At 39.5% G+C, this 22,254-nt stretch overlaps 1 protein-coding gene across 1 annotated transcript in view; it reads left to right on the forward strand.

Annotated features, from left to right (window-relative positions):
- Positions 1-10,712: 10,712 nt before the first annotated feature.
- Gmds (GDP-mannose 4,6-dehydratase) overlaps positions 10,713-22,254 on the forward strand; it is a 518,409-nt gene continuing 506,867 nt past the window's right edge. Inside the window, exon 1 of the mRNA XM_051194481.1 lies at positions 10,713-11,015. Coding sequence (XP_051050438.1) covers positions 10,914-11,015 — 102 coding nt within the window. The 5' untranslated portion in view covers positions 10,713-10,913. The remainder of the gene's footprint in view (positions 11,016-22,254) is intronic.

Consider the following 22,254-nt stretch of genomic DNA (forward strand, 5'->3'; position numbering starts at 1 on the left):
AAGGAAATAGTAAGGAAATGTCCTACTTGCTCATTCTATAACCAAACTCCTTTACCATCAGGCAGTAACCCTAAAGGTATAAATAGGAATGAAATATGGCAATGGATGTGTTTCATTTTGCAGAATTTGGAAAATTAAAATACGTGCACCACACTATAGATACATTTTCAGGGTTTCAATGGGCCACTGCTCTGAGCTCTGGAAAAAAAAAGATTCTGTTATCACACACCTATTAGAGGTAATGGCCATTATGGGCATACCAGCACAAATAAAAACTGACACTGCTCCGGGATTTGTCTCCAGCCAATTGAAACAATTTTTTTTAGTATTATAACATAAAGCATATAACTAGTATACCACACAATCCTACAGGACAAGCAATAGTTTAGAGATCCAATCCTTCTTTAAAGGAAATGCTCCATAAACAGGCAGGAGGAACCAAGACACCCAAACACAGATTACATAATGCTTTATTAACATTAAACTTTCTTAATGCTAATGAAAAAGGAAAAACAGCTGCAGAAAGACACTGGACAATAGAAAAAACTTCTGAACTAAATCAGCCGATGTACTTCAAGAATGTATTGACCTCAGTATGGCATCTAGGATATGTGTTATGTTGCAGTAGGAGTTTCACATTTGTATCTACAGGAGAAGGAAAGCTATGAATACCATCTAAGTTGATCCAGATATGAGTTGAACAAGAGAAACATCTTAAATGAAGAGAAATGACAAGTCATCCAACAAATTGGTTCCCATGAGATGTGCAGAGACCTCTGAAAGGTAGGGGAAGTGTTCTGTTCTTGTCCTTATAGGAAAACAGAGAACACCCATCTTCAAACAGCCAGACACAAAAGAGAAGATATCTCTCCAGAAAGAATCATTTAATGAAGAGTAATCTGATTTATGGTAAAAAATACTATATTCTAATAAACTATTTCTACACAGGAATCTATTTCTCTTTACTATCTAGTATTCCTCTAGTCCCAATTCATGTAAACCAAATACTGGCTTTGGTGTTGGATTTGGCTTTCCTTCTTTAAATTCAAGCATGTTGTTAAGATTAAATTCATAGTTTCTGCCTTCTATCAAGAAGCCAATTGGTATAAGGCAGAAGAAAACAAATCTGGGGACTCATTTGCTTATACACAATTTTTTCTCTGAAATCCTAATTTTCTCATATGTATTTTAATGCTTATTATTGCCTTTCCCTTACGCATACCTTAAAACTTGAAAATTTTACTTTGATATTGATGTTTAAGTTTTCCACGAGGAATAATAATAATTCCTAACAGCAATCTTTGAACTCTCCAGAAAGAAGATGGGGTCCCACTTCATCATTTCCACTTGACTCAATCTGATGCATCTGGACTACAAACATCACCCTAAAACCAGTTTGACACTGTCTTGCTCGAGACAACTCCTGACTAGCTAGCTGTAATGGCACACCTTCTTATTACACCCTGGCCAGAGTTTCAGATAGAACTCCAGTCAAGCATTTCCTGCCACACAGAGATTAGCTAGGTATGTCACAGCCAGTTCTGTCAAGAAATTTGGTTGCTAAAAATTTTCTTCCTACAGGATCCCATGGAGCAATCATCATCCCATTTCAGCAGGAAGTAATCTTAAGATAACGACACACCCTTTCCCTACTCTTGGCATTTAGGGATAATATTCATCTTCTTAGGGTTGGTTTTAGTTATTTAGGGTTCGGTATGGAAGGTGATGCTTAGACTCGGGTATCTCTTTTAGACAGGGATAGGGTATGGTTGGGAAAGGTATGGTTTAGATGGGATATAGGTAAATTAGCCTATCTTCTTGTGAATTATTTTAGTAATAGTGAGATATTAGCTGTATAAGCTTACATTGTTATAAATTCTTATATGTGGTAACCTATGTAAATTAAGTTTATATTCCCTTCTCAGAAGAATTGTATATTATGTTTTGTCATAGTGTGTAAAATCTTTCCATTTATGATATTTTATGCACATTATCCTTACCATATTCTATGTATGTATACTTTTACTTATGTTTAAGACATTTTGTATATTGATACAATTTAGGATATTTTTATCATGCTGCACTTTATAGTTCTACCTCTGGTCTAGACATTTCTACTCTACCTCTATTTTAGGGATTTACATGTATATATATATATATGTACATAGTTATATTGCTTAGATATTTGTCCCTGCTTTACTCAGGGAAGTTTCAATCAGTTTTTAGCTAAGTTCCTGAGTATTACAGATTATCTTCACCCATGTTTCCTTTACCTATGAGATTATTCATACATAAATGCTTATTCTTCAAACACTTCATAGACCTGCGGAACATGGCATTTAAATGTTTTATTAGTACTCCATTGACATGAGACACTATTGCTCCTGACAGCACCATGCACTTTCCTGAAAATATGTTGGATACTGTTGTCACTCCTTCTGGAGGCCATCCTTACTTTGGCTAATGGCCTCTTGGGCAAAGAACTGCCCACAACTTGACCACTGTTTTGGACATGTGGTCCTATGTGCTTGCAGGAGACAAACATAGAAGACTGCTGGACCTTGCCAAGTCAGGGTAAGACACTTTCTACCTCCCTGCTTTTGTTGTGGTCTGTCAGGTACTCTCGACCTTAGCCAAAACTGGCTGTATCAACGTTGCTGTGAGACCTTGGGTGACTGTCTAGGTAGCCTGCTATTTCTGTCCTCGCTGCACTTTTTGGAAGTTGCCCATCTATACTTCCTGTCTACCCTAGTAATGTAGGGTCTTTGATGAGGTTGAAGATTAAACTATCACAACTATTATTCTCTCTTCCTAGTTAGATATATTAGGTTCTTAAGCTTTATGACTTGGGACAACTCCATTGTAAACTCATTATGCTTTCACCCTAGGACTAGATATGTAGGTCTTAAGTTTGTATGTTCTGGATTTTCCTTTTCTTAGAACACACTTGTTATTCACTATTTTGTATATAGTTTTGTATCAAGACTAAATCTTTTCTTTAGACTAAAAGGGGAATTGTAGCGAGATATTCACTTTTTCCACATCTGTGGCACTGACCACGCCCCTTGGGGGTGGAGACAGGGGTGGAAGTGACCTGGGGGAACTAGGTCTGAGGAGGAGCCCCAGAGTGCTCTAATGTTTGCAGCATGTGGACAGGAAAGCATCTGGAGGAACCTGCTGGTGTTCATCTGTCTATGTTGTAAGTTATTTCTCTCTGAATAAACATCTATTTGTTTCTCATTATCCTTAGTAAACCATGATACTACATCTCTTATGTAAATTTATTTTCTGAATTTTGTAACAAGGAGAACTGTAAAACTACAACTATCTAGTCTTCAGTCTCCATCAATGACCCAAGAAGTACAAAATATTATTTGAATAAACAGGAAGTGCAGAGAAAGCAACTTCCAAAACTATAGAAATGACTTCTATTTTAAAGTTATGGCATTCCTAAAGTATCTACGCTGGCTTAACTTAGCAGTCTCTTCCCATAATCCAATGTCCCTCAGCCGCTGTTGTCTGCTTATTAGTATTCAAAATATTCAAAGTTAACAAAGCACCATGTGTAATAAAACTCCCTGTGTAACAGTATTTCCCATCCTTATGTGTCTTCTCTTTTTAAAGGCTTTATTATTTTTAAACTTTATTTTTTTTATGATTGTCTATAACTTTTTTCTTTCTTTTTTTTTCCTTAAACTTACTCACATTGTTGAACACACTGTAACCTGTTTAGTGTTTTTTTTTCCCCATTGAGCCTGCTTTACTGCATATCTATAACCTTTTCTGTCTGCATAAGCAATACCTTACATCACAATGCAGCTTAGCTTGTGGTGCATTGGTGGCTCAAACCTGCAGGCAGTAGTGTGTCTCTGTACTGTGGCCCTAAAGAGAGATTGCAGAACTAGCAAGCTGCATTCAGCTCCATTTTTGTGTGTTTGGAAGCTTTTTAAAGCTTTCTCAGGTGTTAGGAGGATATACGTGTCCCCACATTGGGTAAGGTGTAGTCAGACTTGTTCATTGGCATTAAGACTCAGAGCAGCCTATTTCTCCAGGCTCCTGAGTAAGCAGGATGATTTCTCTTTGCCTTCAGCTGTTGTAGCAGCCAACTGGGAGTAGCTTGTCTAGTTCTTGGAAATCTATCATTTGGAACCCAGTTGGGATTGGTATTTTTCCCAAGTTTCCCCTGGGCTGATACAAATTCACCTGAGTTTTCCAAAGTGTCCAGCTATCTCAAAAAGCTCAAAAAATGTCAGCTGCCTTATATAGCTGGATAGTGTTGAAAGCACATGTCTACAAATGAGGAAATATATAAAGAGTGTGTCAAAATTAAAATAAAATAATCAATGAAACAGACAAACAAAATCCCCAAACCTACCATTGAGGTCTGATATAAACTTACATTAAATTTATTTCTTGGCAATACAAGCCATACTGAAAGTCTTCCCTTGATCTCCCATTTCCACCATCCCATTGGCATCCAGGATGGTGAAACACAAAATGAAAGGAGAAAACAAACTAAACTGGGAGAAGAGGATTGGGACATGTGACCAAATGCCTCTGTTCCAGAAATTTTTAAGGGCCTTGTGATCCTCTGAGAGCTCACTGGTACCAGGAAATTTAACGAGTGCTGCCATTTTGGTTCATGTCATGTGATACATAACCATGATGATAGTGAATTCACATGGTCAACACCTTCCTTCATGCAGACCTCACTCTTAAGCCCATCTGATTTGGGGATTTCTTTTCCCTCTATTTCACATTTTTTGAGTGCTGACAAAAATCCTCAACATGCTTGCCCTGGCACTCATAGCATGTTCATTTTTTGAAGAAACCTCCCAGCCAGGCAGATGGTCTGACTCCAGCATGTTCATTCTTTGCAGAAGATTCCTGGCCAGGCAGATACTGACTCCCATTGCTGAGCCATCCTGATTCTTTAATGTTGATCTTAGAAAGCATGATTTTGCCTCCTCTTCTCCTCAGTCTTCTTCCTGGCAGCTGCCAAAATTTTCAGCTGTCTGCCTTATGATTTTTTTTTCTCTCAGATTCAGATAATATTGTCCTTAAGTTTCCTTCTGAGTCTGATTTTCAATGCTTTTTTCTAGAAGCCTAAAAACCTGCCAAAGGGACTCTGTATTCCCTGGTAATGACCCTGAACTGAGGATGCTTGCCGTGAGTAGGTGAGAGAGACTCACCAGGCAGAGAAATCCCATTCATTGTATCTCCATGACTAGGGATGTACCATTTCTACTTCCACCACACTCTTGGCAAGGAGAATGGAGTTAACCTGATAGCTTTAGTTTCATCACCATTCACATCTTCATTGGTTGTTCCCAGAATCCTTGCCAATTACCTTTCCTTTGAAGTCAACATGCAGCGATGTCCCAGCGATCATTTGTTACCAAGGTCATCTCATCACGGCTACAGTTGACACTGATTTAGTCACCACTATTTCCATTGATGCCGATGGCTGAAAGCTGTGTCCCTACCTCTCTTTATTGCTATTTATTTTCTCTGAGAATTTGAGTTAAGTTACCCTAAAGCTGTGTCTGAGGACTATGTTATGTCATCTCAAAAGAGTGTCATTTCACTAAGGATCAGGGTACAGCTGAAACACAATTCAGTACATTTTGGTCCTGAGGTGAATGTCCAAAACACGACTCCCAGAAGTGGAAAGAAACTCTCTAGGATGGAGATGTGAGTAAAACAATAACAAAAGAAGACCACACTATATAAACTGGAGAGAGGCCAGTGGTTAAAAGAACTTCCTGCTCTTGCAGAGGACCCAGGTTCAGTTCTGTTACCTGCATGGTGTCCCCCAACTGCTTACATCTCCAGTTCTAGGTGATATGGTGTTGTCTTAGGTACTCTGAGGACTCCTGCACACATGTGGCATGTATAAACTCAGGAAGGCAAGTACATAAAATAAGTAATTAAATCTTCAAGCAATAGAAATATATAAAACATTTAAGAATCATTATAATTGAAGTTGTCTTTATTGATCATCCCAGGAGCTCTATCCGATTCTATAGTGCATAGACTTCAAGGTTCTTCCCTTTATAATCCTAGCTGCAGATTAGGACATATTCAATACCTTTACTGGGCATCAAATACAAGAAGGAAGAGTAGAACCTATTACATAGTGCAGTGGACTACAACTGAAAGAGCTTGGGATTTATGATAGCATCTTGAACATGTTAAACATGTTAGTACAAAATGGTGAAGTCTCCTTGGTAGGAAGAGAATGAGAATTTAAAATGAGACCAGTATCTTAACCTTGAGGCAGTTTTGACATATTATAAGGATCAGACTGGTAGCCAGATCCTGGCAAGTTTCCACAGGCAGTCTAGGGTGTTTTATTACCTCATCTAATCTAAAGAACAATGTATTACTTCATCTCTAGTGTTTTATGTTATTGGAGATCCACTTTTATTGGGCAGGGCTTTAATTAATGGCATAAAGGAAGGCGTGGACATGGCTATATTCTCAAATTCTGCAAGGTGAATGCTGAAAATAGGAGCCAAAATAGACTTAACACATCATATGGTTTTCTCCTCTGGGTTTTCTGCCATGGATGGAAAAATGAGGCTGAGCTTTGCCAGAGTATATTCTAATTGAACACTGCAGCAATGATTCTAAGGCATTGCTCATGTGCATTGATAAACTGAGATTATCAGAATGGAAATCTTCCCTAAATTCTTTTACCTTGATAATTATTGATTCATTTAAAAAATTCAATCAAATGAAAATGAAGAGGCAAGAGACAAAATACGTTTAGGTGCAACACATTCTTGCAAGGTATAGACACACCTATAGAGGCATATGGTCTGAATCTTATACTTTCAGTAGCCATGTTCTTGAAGTTAAAGGTCTACCCAATGAAAAGCTGTATGAATGGTCATGTAAGATAAAGGTCTCCTTCCTTTTTATTAACACTTGTGGGTGTGGTGGCATGTGTTGAAAATCCAAGCAGTCTGGGAGGCTGAGACAGGAATTATAAAGTCCAGCTTGGGCAACACAAAGAGATTCCATTTCAAAATAAAATAAAATAAAATAAAATTAAAACATAATATCAATAAAACACACTTAATTGTGTGAGTTCATTAATAGACTGGTATACTCTGAAGTCAAAATGATGGATCTTAGGAGTTCCTAGGAATTTCAGGGCTATCTCCTTGCTTTCCAATTTTGCTTGCAACCTGCTGCTTCTGCTATATTCTCTATGGAAGACTGATGTAATATAATTTTTTCAAATAGAAGAGCAGGTATTTCATTGTCTCATGCCAAGCAGAGATTGATATCAGATGACTTTAATCTCAAAATCTAGCTCTTATACCCTGTTTCTTGTCTAAACTAGAAAATGTATGATTCTGAATGAGAAGGAAGTTAAGTGGAAATGAGACCTGTGTCTCCCCCATAGACTTTCTCTTGCTTTAATTCTTCCATCTCAATGAAACTCACACATGGTGTGACCATCTCATTGATCTTTCAGTCATAGTTAAGACAGTCAAGTCTAGAGTTTAAATCTTTTGTACCACTATGTCAGTCAGGAGTCAAAGCCTGACACATAGACTGCTAAAGACAAATGTATTTCGAGCAGAAAGGGATTATATTGCTAATGGGTTCTCTAAAGCTGAATTAGAATGGCTTATAACTGGTAGGAGCTGCATAGTTCCAATGTCTGTCTGTATAATGCAGAGACCGAGAAGCCAGTAGCTACTTAGTTCATGAAGATGAATGTCTCAGAAGTTCTAATCATGCTTTCTTGGAAGATTTCTGGAGAAGCTGTATGCTGGCCACAGCAGTAGAAGACAATAGTAGCAGCAAATGCAACCCTTCCTGGAAATACCCTAATAACCAACCTAGAAGCAAGTCTTTTAGACTGATTCCAGATCTGATCAAGGTAATAATTAAGATTAATCATCACAGGACTGACTGGCCAGTTGACTCAACTGATTAAGGCATTTGCTGACAACTTGAGATCCGCTCCTGGAATTTACATGGCAGAAGGACTTCTATAACATGTCCCATGACCTCCACAAGAGCACCATGTATCCATAGCACTCCCACGCCCCACAAAAATAAATACATGCAATTAAAAGAAGACTGATCATCACAAACACTGCGTATTGACTTTATATTCATAATCCAAATTTGGTTGAGTAGATGGATGCAGAATAAATGGATTCAGGGAATGGGCTTGGTTGATAGTTTGGGTCAGCTGGGCTGTACATTGTAGGATGTTCAATAATAGACCTGTTCTTTAATTACTAAATACCAATAGTGCAGTTCCAGTTGTTACAGTAAAACAAATGTTCTCAGGCATTGTCAAATACGGTGTAGGTTACAAGATGTCCCAAAGTTGAGAATTACTATGCTAGAGTAACACACTTCCCCTTTGGCTAATGGCATCTCATGTTGTCCAGATCCTGTGCTGACTGTGCTCTGGGAAGGTCACTGGGAAAATTACAACAATGACACCCACCACCAGCTATCTTTTAAACTTCCAAACCAAACCAACAAGAAAAATCTCTTTTTTCCCTCTGTTGTTATGAGATATATCATATCTCTCTATAATTTATATGTTGAAATGATAGAATTCATTGTCTCAAAATTGAGTCTTTAAAAAAGGTAACTGGGGGACTAGTTCAGTTGGTAGACTATTTGCCTAGGATGAATAATGTCCCAGGTTCGATCCCCAGAACCACATAAACATAGTGTGGTGGTCCTAATCTGAGCATTCAAGGGGTAGAGACTGGAGGATGGAAAGTCATTCTCAGCTATATAATGATTTGCAGGCCAGCCTTGGACTACATGAGATCCTATCTCAAAAAATAAAACAAAAAAAAAAAAACTTAATCAAAAGCCATAAACCAAACAAAAAAATTTAAAAATATATAGAATGAAAAATTAATTGGAAATAGGGTACTTTTTATTTTTAATCATTTCATTTATTTTTTTAAAAATGTGTGAGCATGTGTATACCATGTAGGGGTCAGAGGAAAACTTGCAGATAACATTTGAGTTCTTTTCTTTCACCATGTGGGGTTCACGATGACAGACTTGGTGGCAAGTGCCTTTACCTACATAGCCATATTACTGGTGGGAAATAGCATTTTTAATAAGGTAACTAAGGTAAAACAAGGTCATTAGGGTAGTCTCTAATCTAATCTAACATAAGCACATATAGAGGAAGAACATCAGGAGAAGATGCAAGGTAACAATTACAAGCAAAGGAGATGGCCTCAGAAGAAATCTTGATATTGACCTTCCAGATTCCAGAATGGTAATACAGTTTGCTTGTTCAAGTTACACAGTCTGTTTTTCATCTCAAATATTTTCCAAATATTTTCCTTACTATTTTGTGCATTTACAGGCCCTAAAAACACTGGTTTTATCTATTTACTTTGAAGTGTTTGGGATCAAACAGAGAAGCTCACCCATTAGGCAAGTGACCTACCACTAAGCCACATTTCAGCTCATCCAATACATATTTGATTTCTATGAATTTTTTCTATTGTTATATTTCTTAATGGACAGATGAATTTCCAGTATTCGTTAGTATGAATGAGGTGTCAGAGCTAAGAACAAATGGGACACAACTTCCCTAGGTATCAATTTTCATCTGCAAATTTAAAAGTGTTGGCATTATTTATCCTTGCATTACAACATATTTACATAAAAACATCTGGATCTATTTTCCATATAGATTGCACCAGAGAAAAGGCAAAATAGTAAGCCAGACAAGCCTATGTATAAAGTGTGGAAAGTTTCTAAGGAGTCTGGGCACCTTGGTCTAGGGACCCCAGGTTTGTAACATATCCTTCACATTCTGCATGTTCTACTGAGCACTGTCCTGGTAGCTCCATGTGCAGCTGAAAAGACAATTTGAGCATATTTATTGTAGAGACAAGCAGGGCAGTGAGAGTCGAGTGTGTTTCTTCCCCTCCCTCTCCTATGTCTCAGTCCTTCACCAGACCTTTCTCAGTCAATGTGCATCTATGTGCCAAAGGGAAGTGAATCCAACAGACACAGCGGGAACCCCATCTCATGAAGTTTGTCACTTACAGGTTTACTGACCTGTGCATTTTTTTCAATTGTTTCCTTATGCAGGTCGGGTGGGGCCAGAAGCTTTACTGCTAAGAACTCCCAGCCCTCTATCTAAGTAAATACTGTTTCTTGAATGGAGTTACTGGGAACCTCCAAACTAGTTCCAAACTTTAGGAAACTGCCAGAAGATTCAGAAAGTCAGGTTAGGGTTAAGGTATCCCTTATCTGTATCTGTATCCCATATCTGTAACCCCACTTAAGAGCCTTGAACCGCTAGTGCCTCAAGAAATGTAAAACTGATTTCTCACAAAGACACTGCAGCAGGGTTCCAGAAATTATTTAATAAAGTCGATGACCCCAGGCTTCTGGTGCCTGGATTTGTAATTCAGGGCTTTTCCCTACCGAGAAGGTCAGCTTGTCCATTCCTCCTGCAATCAATCACGTGGCGATATCGGGATTCCTGGAGACCTAGGCCCAGGCAGGCAGCACCCTCTAACAGGTCCGTCACAGTCAGGCATCCTTCCTCTTCCAGGAGCCCGGCGTCCTCAGGCCCCGCCTCCTAGGGAGGCGTGGCTCAGCGTGGAGACCCCGGCGGGGGCGGGGCTGCAGGGGGCGCCGCTGACGCGTCGCTGCCGGGACGAGTGACGCCGCACCAGCCAGGCCGCAGCCCCGCTCCCGCCGCCTGCCCGCCCCGGCTGGGCCGGCCCGCCCCTCGCTCCACGCCCGGCCTCCCGCGCGCCCTGTCAGACTGTGGCGGCCGCTGCAGTTTGGTGAGGCGACAGGCGCGCGCACCCACGTCTCTGCCGGCCGGCCGCCCGTTCCACTACTCCTTCCTCTCCGCTGCACGCTCACCCGCCCACGGCGACATGGCTCAGGCTCCGGCTGGCTGCCGGATCTCCAGGGGCTCCGGGGACGGCGAGATGGGCAAGCTCAGGAAGGTGGCGCTCATCACGGGCATCACCGGCCAGGTAAGTGCGGGGCGGGGACGAGCGGCCTGTGGCCCCAGGGCACGTGGGCCACCTCCCCGGGCAGGGCCACCGAGGCACGGGGAACTGCGCTTGGCGCGTCCCGGAAGGTGTGCGCGGCCCCAGGAGGGGAGGGCTCCAGCCGGAGCTGCCTAGCTCTCTGCTGGCTCTGGGGGTGTGAGCTTGTGCTGCGCATGGGACCACCCTGTCTCACCTGTCCTCTGGGTGACAGCGGGATTTCTCCCACGGAGCCAAAGGGAGGGCTTGGAAGGAATCTCGTACTTTGCAGATCCAGGTGCCAGGAAGGAAAAGGGCCAGTGATGTCAATATCAGTGATCTGTCAATATGTGTGTGAAGTCACTTCCCCCAACCTCACTCACCTGCCCTGCTTGGGACACCAGCCCAGCAGTGCCCCGGTTTGGTTACCCCTTATCAGACAGAGTTGAGGGTGGAAAAGAGATAATGGGAGTTATAGATTATTTTTATTCTTAATGTTTATACATCATAATGTTTATACACAAATTTTGTGAGAGTCTTGTTTTCATACATTTCGGGACATAGCTTGACTAAGTGGTCCAAAAGTTTATAATTCTGGAGAGCAGTGTTTCTAATACCCAAGACATGGACATCTTCGGTGAGGTAATTAGGCTGTGCTGGGACCCAATGTGCAAAGCTGCACTTGGCAAATTTGTGGTAGTCATCTCCTAGAGGTGTTGCAACAGGTAGGGCCAACCGCTGCCTTATCTGACAGTACAGTGTGAGATTCAGCCATGTCAAATTAATGTCTTCCGATGGCCGCCAAAGTGATACTAAACAAGGATGGTAATAGCTAAATATGCACCACGCTTTCGTTCTTACTGTAGAGTAGTCACTTGGTTAATACTAACACCATAGTAGTTTCCACGTAACAATCCTTATTTCCATTTTTAAATGCAGAATTTCGAGGCCTAGGAGTTTGACTTTTCTGAGTCCCCACAGTTAGGAAGTATCTGGTTGGGACTGCACCTAGTCTCAAAAGTCTCCAGTTTATAATATAAACAAGCAGATACATAGTCCTCTCACATTAGAATATTTCAATACTGGATACTGATTTTCTTTTCAGTTATTACTGCATCTTGTTTAAAGTACTTACAATGAATAAATGTTTAAAAACTAGTAAAATAGAAGGGAGGGAAAAGGACCAAAGGTTGAGGAAGAAAACATCAAACCTAGGACCCCCCAGGAGGTACTCTACTATTGAACTCTCCTCAGAGATGTCCTCCCTCTCTCTCTCTCTCTCTCTCTCTCTCTCTCTCTCTCTCTCTCTCTCTCTCTCTCTCCTAATGCTAGAAGTCTCTTGCAGGTGATTCTTTTCTCCCAAGTTCTCAGATTGATTCTTAAGCTAAGATATTTGCTACATTCAGTAGACTTTTATTTAGTATTGTCAAGAAATTTAGTTGGGATGCTGTGGGCCTCATTAGTGTAGCTTGTATGAATTTAAGTGGCCAACATTTTGAATCAATGCAGTTTAGAAATTGAATCTTATTAAATAGTTGAAAACTGTGTTGGATTCTTCATGGAGAGGAAGGCTTGGAAGTGACCCCACACGCCAACCCCAAGTAAGAGTTCTTGGACCACATATTACTTGTGGTCCAAAACCTTTTGGCTTCTCACTTCGTTTCAAACTCCAAACACCTGCTTTGGTCTCATGTTTGAAAATCACATCCTGCTGCCCATCACTTCCTTGCCACATGTCTCGTATTTTTTCCTTGCTTGCTTGGTGCTGCCTAGGCTTACTGGTATACCTACAACACTGTACCAAATTCTGTAGCTGCCATAGCTGTTTGCCAGTAAGTTGAATGCTCTTCTGTTTGGCTTATTTCTAGGATAGTGATTCTCACCTTGAGTTCTGAGGACCCTTGAGGGACTGTGACATTAATCCAAGGATCAATACCGTATTGCACATTTTCTTAATAATATGGGCTGGAGACTTACTGAACTACTCACTTTTGTAGATACTCCACTTATCCTCACCCAAGACACAGTAGTAAATTGTATTTGGCTGATTGGCTGGCACTGAGTGGCCTGGAAGGCTTGAAGTAGTGTTTTCGTGGACCCTCCCCTGGAGTTTCTCCTGGAGGCTAACCAAGTAAGATTGTGTCCTTTAGGTCATATACCTAATGAACATGAGAGCTCAGATCTGCAAGAGACACTCCATTGCTCTAAGCCACCTTCTTATGTTATCTTTAGTAAGTCACATACATTTACATTGAGAGAGAGGAGAGAGAGAGAGTGTGTGTGTGTGTGTGGTAGTTGAGTCAAGTGGCCCTGCCCTGGCACTTAGGGTTTCATGTGAAGGTCTTAAATGGGTCTCAGATATCTACTTGTTACTAGTGCAGACAGGCAAGGTATCTTGTTGGCTCTGTATTTGTAGTCTTACTTTCCAGCTTCTTATTTGGACTCTCCCCTCCTGTCTATTCTTGACTCAGTAATAGTTGTGTTTCCTTTTCCAAAGTGTGCCCCTTATTGTATCACCTTCAAAGAAAACCAGGCTCTGGCTTTGCACTGCTGTTTGGGCTCTCTGCCAGCCATTCCCAGAGCTTGCCCTCATTGTCTAATGATGTTTGCTGTCCTTTTATTGTGCTCATGGAAATGATCTTGGTGTCCTTTGAGTATTAATTATTGCCGTGTACCTCATTGGAGCCATTATTTGAAGTTGAATGGGTAAGTCCTATTCTTTTTTTATTTTTACTAGATGCTTCAGTGTTCTGACACTAATCCTGCCAAGCAGCCACATAAGGAATTTTGTTAGTACATACTTATTTCTGTTGGTTCTATAGGTGATTTACATATATGTTATTATAAACAGCTTTAAAACAGAAATCTCATTTTCACCCTGTTATCTCCCACATGGGTTTCAGTGGGCTTTGAAAAATGTTGTCTTCCTTTCCCCATTAACAAAACACATCTTAAATGTGTATTTGTAGTGTGCAGGTTAGTTTTGAGGTTGCTGGTGGTACAAAGATCTGTAACATATATTCTGTACCACAAAGATCTTTGAGGAGCTGAAGACAGTGCACATGAAAAGATAGCACCCATAAAACAGTATTGTTGTCCTACCCGGGCCAGCAGCTGTTTAGTCTCAAGTAAATATAAGCTCAAGTAATTATAAGCTGTTTGGCCAATGGCTTAGGCATCTTACTGGCTAGCTCTTTCTTAATTACTAACCCACTTCTATTGAACTATGTATTGCCAGGAGACTGTGGCTTACCAGTAATGCTCCAGAATGTTACTCCTTTGGTGTCTCTCTGGCCACTCTGAGTTTTCTCTTCCCAGCATTCCTAGTCTGGTAGCCCCACCTATACTTTCTGCCTGGCTATTGGCCAATCAGCATTTATTCACCAACCAATAAGAGAACCCTATTCACAGGGTACAGAAGGACATCCCCCATCACAATATTACACAAGATTGTAAAGGAATTTAGAGTATGAGTGAGTACCTACTTGTGACACAAACTAGAGTTGTGTCAGCTGAGACAGTGGCTCCATCAGATTGCTTTTGGCAAGTCTGTAAGGCATTTTTTTTTGATTAATGATTGATGTGGGCAGGATAAATGCACAGTGGGTGAGGTGGTCCTGACATCCTCAGTGATGGTGTGATGGTGAATGACTTGAAAATTGTAAGATGAAATAAATGCTCTCCTCCCCAAGTTGCTTTTGGTTATGGTGTTTATCACATCAATAGAATTCCTAACTAAGATATCCCTAACTAAGGAGAAGGCATTGAAGCATTGAATACTAGAAACAGAGGAGACTAGGTAAGCAGCAGATAAAGGTGTGTAGGAAGGGGGCCAATGCTGTATCAAAGTTTTGTTGTTGGTCTTTTTTTTTTTTTTTTTTTTTTTTGTTTTGTTTTATATAGTGGGTTGAACCTAAGGCCTTGTGCAGTAGCACACACTTTACTACTAAGCTGTCTCCTGTCACTTCAAAAAAAGTATTTTGAGGTGGTTTCAATGAAATATACATCGCTGGACTCATCAGACAGAAGCATGAGCTGAGGTTGCAGCTTGGTGCATATGGTACATGGTTAGAATGCATGAAACCCTGGCTTCAATCTTGTGCATTGAAAACAAACAAACAAACACCCTCAAAATCAAATCAAAGACTAGGAACCCTTAGGAGAATGAGGGAAATATTACGCCATATCCAGGATTGAGGACAGTTGCCCTCAGTGGAGTAAAATTTATCTTTGAGACTCTTGAAAGTCACTTCAGAACTGACAGGCAAGTGCCTGATGATATAATATTCTTAGTGTTTTTCCTCTTTAGAATCTGTCCCTCCCAGCTGACCCCAAACGCTAAGTTGTCCTGCTTCAGCCCCACTGACTATGTTGTAATTACACGCATGTATTACTACATCTGGCATAGAAGACAATCTTATATTTATTTAATTAAAATTATTTATTTTTTGTGTATGGTAGTATCCCTATATGAAATAATACATATTTCAGGAGCCTGCAGAGGCCAAAGAAGGTGTTAAGTGCTCTGGAACTATAGTTACAAATGGTTGCAAGCTCCAATGTGGGTATTAGGAACTAAAACCAGGTCCTCTGCAAGAGCAGTACGAAACACTGAGTTACCTCTCTCCTAGTAGCTTTTAGAAGACAGAAATGCCTTATGACAAAACTCTTTATAACTTTCTGAGAGAAGGAAAAAAAAAAAAAACACTTTTTGCGTGAGATTTAGAGAAATGAGTGGTTAGAATATATGTAGATTACCCCCTTTCAAAAATCCATTGTCTTGAGTAGTTCCCTGCCAGGAGAGTAGTAAAATAGAACATTACTTTGTGTTGCTCTTGGGGAGAGAGAGTCTTATCCTGTGAACAGCAGTGTGTTTGATAGTAGTGTTAACATTGATGTTTAAATATGAAAGCATTGAAATGGTGAGGTCCCTTCCACGTAGTAGCAAGCCTCTGACAGTTTAAGGAGGTAGTTAAGGTCTGGCTGAGTCTAAGAGGAAAACTAATTCAAGGCTCTAGGTGTCTATACTGTGAAACACTGAAGACAGAGCATCTGTCTTAGTTACTTTCCTATTGCTGTGATTAAACACCATGACCAAGACAATTTAAAGAAGAAAACATTTAGTCTGAGGCTTATAGTTTCAGAGGGTTAGAGTCCACAGTGGCAGAGTAAAGATATGGTGGCAGGAACAGTTAAGAGCTTATATTTGGTTATTTAAGTTGGAGGTGGGAAATGGACACACACACACACACACACACACACACACACACGGAGTAGCAGAGAAATTTGAAGCCTCAAAGTCTGCGGCCATTGATATACCTTTTCCACCAATGAGGTCACACCTTCAACTCCTTCTTAAATAGTTCTACCAACTGTAGATCAATATTCCAACATATAAACCTATGTGGGTCATTCTCATGTAGTGCCCTTTAAACAGTAGACTACTTAGTCATGGTCAAGAGCTGGTAACTTGTTTGTACAATGATGGCTTGAAATATAGGTGAGCCTTTCATTGATAGAGTGGGTTGTTTGACATAAAGTTAGATTATTCAAGCCATAACTTTTTCTCAAAATATATTGAATGGCCTTGATTTTTATTTTCTGTAATTTCCAAAGTTCCTGTGGGTGGTTGGTTGATTATAGGCAAGAAATTTTTAGGGTACAGAGTAGAATTGGATAGCTCACACCTGATGACCCAGTTCACATTTAGGGAAACATGGCTTATAAACTTAAAGGAATTACACACATTTAAGGGAAAAATAACATGTCTAGTTTTTTGGTAGGTTAACCTCAGAATTAACCCCCTGCCATGACTGGTGATGTAACTCACTTAGGAAAGTATTTGCTTAGTATGCAAGGAACCCTGAGTTTAATTGCTAGATGGCTCATGCCTGTAGTCCTTTCACTTGAGAGGTGGAGGCAGAAAGACCATAAACTCAAGGTCATCTTCACCTATGTAGTGAGTTCAAGGCTGGTCTGAGCCACACAAGACCCTATCTACAAACAAACCAACTTCCCTTGGTTTACATATTAGGACTTTAAATCTAAAGTTAAATTATTATAGTCACAGAAGAGGGAAGGAGACAGAATGCGGTATCTATCCATAGGTCACAAGCAAGTTGTCCTAGCATTGGGATTTGAATCTCATACTCCTACATGATAGGCTGTTGGTTTTCTGTTGTCTTAAGCCTCTGACTAACATTGTTCCACATTAATACCAAGAAAGAGATACTGCTATGAGCCACAGAAATTGAAGAGTTGTATTAATAAAATGAATATTACAATATTTTATAAATTTGTGTAAATAAAGATATGAATAAGTAGTGGAATCTATTTCAGTATTCAAGAATGAAATACACAACATTTAAAATTGTATTTTAACAAAATATTTGTAGTTTTAAAAGATTGAGGAATGTAGAATATTTAGAAATCTTTAGGATTTGAGCTATATGAAACCTAAATTAAGATATGGGAACCAAAAAAGGGGTCTGAGACCACACTTGTGTGTAGCCCTCAGATATGCGTGACCTTGTTTGGTGGTTTGTGGCCAGTGCTTTTATTTCTAGACCCTCTTTGGCATAGCTTCTTCTATATTTGGTCCCAGAACTCTACAGTTAAAAATAAGGTCAAATTTTATTAGTATGTTTTACTAGTTCCTGACTTAATTTCACAGATTATAAAGGGCACTGTCTTAGTTACTTCTTTTTTTGTTTGTTTGTTTGTTTGTTTCTGTAAAGAGAGAAACCCCAACTAAGAAAAATCTATAAAGGAAAGCATTTAATTAGGGACTTGCTTACAGTTATCATAATGGCAGGGAACATGATAGCAGGAAGTATGGCAGTAGGCAGGTGTGGTGCCGGAGAAGTAGTTAAGACCTATATCTTGATCCATAGGCAGAGAGGGAGAGAGAGATCCTGATGCGGGCTTTTAAAACTTCAGAGCCCACTCCCAGTGACATACTTCCTCCAGCAAGGCCACACCCACTTTAACAAGGCTATACCTTCCAATCCTTCTCAAATAGCACCACTCTCTGGTGAGTAAGCATTCACATATATGAGCCTGTAGGGGCCATTCTCTTTCAGACCTTGACAGTCACCATCTTACCTGTCCTTGTGATACTGACCATTATAAAGTCCACAATATGCCTATATAATATGTTCCCATATTTGTGTGTGTATATGTTAGTACTGGGGGAGGGGTGCTGGGAATAGAGCATTCTCACTGAGCTATAGTTCTTGTTCTTGCTTATCCATTGAAAGAATCTCTAAATCTTTTTATTAGACAAAAACCATCACTAGGTGTATAGGCAAACCAGAATTATTTGGCTATGATTCCTTGGCAGAAATCTTATATGAGGGGTGAGGCCTACAATTTACCTGTCAGCATTATGGATGCTTGGTAGGTAATTATTTGGGCAAGGGTTCAGGAGAACAGTCATAAACGTTAGTAGAATGATTATTGAGGACTAATACTTTGTATAGATTGTCTTACATGACCACAGATGGGACCTAGTTTTAGAAACTATGTTTGCTGGTCTCAAGAAATTTCTTTAAAAGACAGGCCTGTATAGTGCAAGCAGACCTATAATTTACTATGTAACCTAGAATAGCTTTAAATTCATAGCATTTTTCCTCCTTCAGCTTCTTGAATGTCATGATTATATGCATTTGTCTACTAGTTTGGTTTTTAAAATGTCTGTAAATCTGAGAAGTGCTTTTTGTACTCACTGTGCAATGTTACTATGATCAGCTAATACAGAAAGCTGCAGTAAGGATAGGCCTGGAAGTGGAGTACTGTGACTTCTGAAAGGTATACTGAGGCTCCACCTTTTTTTCTTGGTTTACTTTTGAGGGCTTTAACAGTAAAGAGTTGCTGTGAAGAGACACCATGATGATGGCAACTCTTATAAAGGAAACACATTTAATTGGGGTGGCTTATCTTTTCAGAGGTTTAGTCCATTATCATCATAGTGTAACATGATGGTGTGCAGGTAGACATGGTACTGGAGAAGGAGCTAAGAGTCCTATATGGACCTGCAGGCAACAGGAAGTAGTCTATAACACTGGATATATCTTGAACATAGGAAACCTCAAAGCCCACCCCACGTGACACACTTCCTCCAACAAGGCCACACTTACTCCAACAAAGCCACTTCCTAATAGTGCCACTTCCAGTGAGCTTATGGGGGCTATTTACATTCAGGCTACCACAAGTGGTCACAGTGAGGGGCTTTTCCTCACCCATAAACTTATTATTGCTAAAGTTCAAGAGCAGTAGCCAATAATGCAATTCATTATTATTATTTTTGGAGATGGGAGAGTTTGGGGTTGGCAGTAGGCAATTCATGTGATCCTCAAAGGTAGTTATTGCCTGGGCTGCCCCTCAGAAGTACATTGTTGGAGGGAATTTATGCCCAGAGAGTGCTGTGAGTTCTGAGATCATGTGTTCATGTCAGCATCCAGTGTGGTGGAGGGAAGCAGATATTTGATTGTGTGGTCATTACAAGTTGTTTCTAGCCTATTCCCACTTGCATAATGATGATGGGAGTGTTGCAGTTCCCATACTAGGCACTTAGCTTTAAACTTTACATTTGGCCTATTCACTTTTTTTTTCTTTCTTATTTTTTCCCCCTTAAATAGATCTAAGTACTAATCTAGGGTTTTCTCCATAATTAATTTATCTTTTCTTATGGAATAGATTACATTCTAGTCAAATATCCTATACTTGATTATAGAAGTTGTTAGTAACGATGATTAATCCATTCTACCATATTTGGAGTTCTAACTATGTGTCAGGTACTGGGGTTATAATAAATAGGAACAGATTTAAGTTGCCATTTATGATATTGGTGTACTAATAATGATGATAATAAATAGATTATAATAATGAACCTGTGTTGAGCATTTACTTTATGCCAGATGCTTTTCAAAGTGCTTTACATTTTGGTCAAAATCATTACTTGTTGAAGCAACAGGACACTTATTAACCTCAAGGGGCACAGAAGTTAAGGTTATTCCCAAATGTTGCTGAGTCAGTTTGCAAAGTCAGATTTCAAGTAGAAATCTCAGTACTTCTATTTTCTACTAGGCTTAGAATTAACATAATTAGCATCAGTAAACAAATTCTAAGAGTAAATAATTAAATTATAAAATTATATATCAAATTTAAATATTTTCAAATCTGTTTTTGAGATTAGGTTTTGTGTAGTTCAGGCTGGCCTCAGACTCATTATGGAGTCAAGGATGACCTTGAATTCCTTATGCTCCTGCTTCTATCCATTTCCCCTTCCCAATACTAAGATTTCAGGCATTCACTGCATACCTGGTCTATGGTATATTTAGTGCTAGAGGTCAAACTAAGCACACTGGTATGCTAAGCAAACACGTTTATGGACCAAGCTACATTCCCAACTTCCAAGAGTCTTTATCACATATAGATTGGCAGATTATAGTAACTAAGCCTGATCATTTATTAGACTCTATTATGTCTACATTTAATTTTTTTGTGGGATCACTTATTGTACAGATGTTTGAGTTATGTGAGTTAATTCTTTGGAATGAACATGTTGATAATAAACACTGAAGATGGAGACTGTTGCAGAGTTGAATAGAATGATTTGGGTTTCAAGACCAACTTGAATTTGAATTCCTGTGATATTAATTCTAGGATACAAGGCTTTAGGTAAGTTTGCAACATAATAGGAGTCTTTGCTTTATTATGAGAATATATCTTTCTTCCCAGAGATAACAATAATGTTTCTTGCATTTTAGAAAAGGAAGCCAAATGCTTTCCATGAGGAATGCATAGCCATAAGGGAAAGTTTTGTGGTATTTGAAATAAACACAAAAGAACAGAGTTCTGTTACACCATCTGACTTGTTTCCAGTTTGTCTTGTGGACTGAGTTTGCAAAGCGTATCTTGTCTTATCTTCTCATAAGAGGATTGTGAGCAGTAACTTCCACTCTTAAATCTTCTTGCTGGGATTTACAATCCTTGGATGAAAGGTTTGTCATAATTGGAGATGAAAGGGATGTCTTGAGCATTGTCTCGCCTTTATCAAAGACTCTGCTATGTGTTTTTACATTACATGTAATGAAGTGCTGTATATAGAGGGTCAGAGGCTGGGTTTTAACTCCAGTTACTTGTGTGGCCTTACTGTTTCCTTAGTTTCTCAGCTTGCAATGTGGTTACCATGTGATTCTAGTCTGTTACTACTATAATGACTGTCATTATATGCTGATTGCAGTTTTGTGTTAAATTTAAAAAATACTTTTATATTTAGCAGTACAATCATTTAATATTAAAAAAATGGAACCAGTTAACTATTTATTGCATTTATTCTTAAGTGTGTAAACTAGGAAGAAATCATGTAAGAATTGTATTTGGCTAGAATTTGTTAGTGAGGCTAGAGTGAAAAATCTGAGCTATTCATCTTTGTAGAATGTACCAAATCAACACAGTGTGTATTTGGGGGGGGGAGTAATGAGGGGTTTCAAAAGTCCTTTTATCTCTTTTTCTATGAATTATTAAAATATACAAACATTTGTTTGAATCTCAGGTTCATATAGTTGAAAGTTTTAGTTTAGCAAATATTTATGGAGATGCACTGTGTGTAGAGCTAGGTGCTGGAGATGTGGCAATGGATAAAGGAAGTGCAATTTTATTTTCAAGGAATTGATAGACTAATGGAGTAGCTGCGAGATGAATAATCTTATTGCCATGCTAGTAAGAAAGTATTGCATTACAAGAAGACCTGCCCTTAAGAATCTTGTAAAATACCATTAATGTAACAGGTTAGTTGATGATCTCCACCGAGATCTCTCACTGAAAGTTCATTTTCACTTTTTCTTCTTCAAAGAAGGCTTTCATTATATTGCCCAGGCAAACCTTGAACTTGCTATCTTTTTTTCTCCTCTCCCTCCTGAGTGACTGGACATCAGCAGGCATGGCTGAATTGAACATCTTTTATCAAGGAAGCTTATGATTTTAAATGCCATGTTTGAGAAAGAATTTATTGTGAAGGGCTTGGGATCTGAAGGGGGTTGGTTAGAGCATATACTGTTCTTGCAGTATGACTGTATTGGTGGTGTGTCATGTAAGTCATAACTCATGTATGGAGGTCAGAGGACAACTTGGGGGAGTAGTATCTATCATTCCACTCTGTGGGATCTGGGGGTTGAACTCAGGTTGATGGGTTTGGGGACAAGATCCTTTACCCACTGAGCCATCCCAGCAGCCTAGTATT

The sequence above is a fragment of the Phodopus roborovskii genome, unplaced genomic scaffold (assembly GCF_943737965.1).
Source record: "Phodopus roborovskii unplaced genomic scaffold, PHOROB, whole genome shotgun sequence".
Classification (NCBI taxonomy): domain Eukaryota; kingdom Metazoa; phylum Chordata; class Mammalia; order Rodentia; family Cricetidae; genus Phodopus; species Phodopus roborovskii.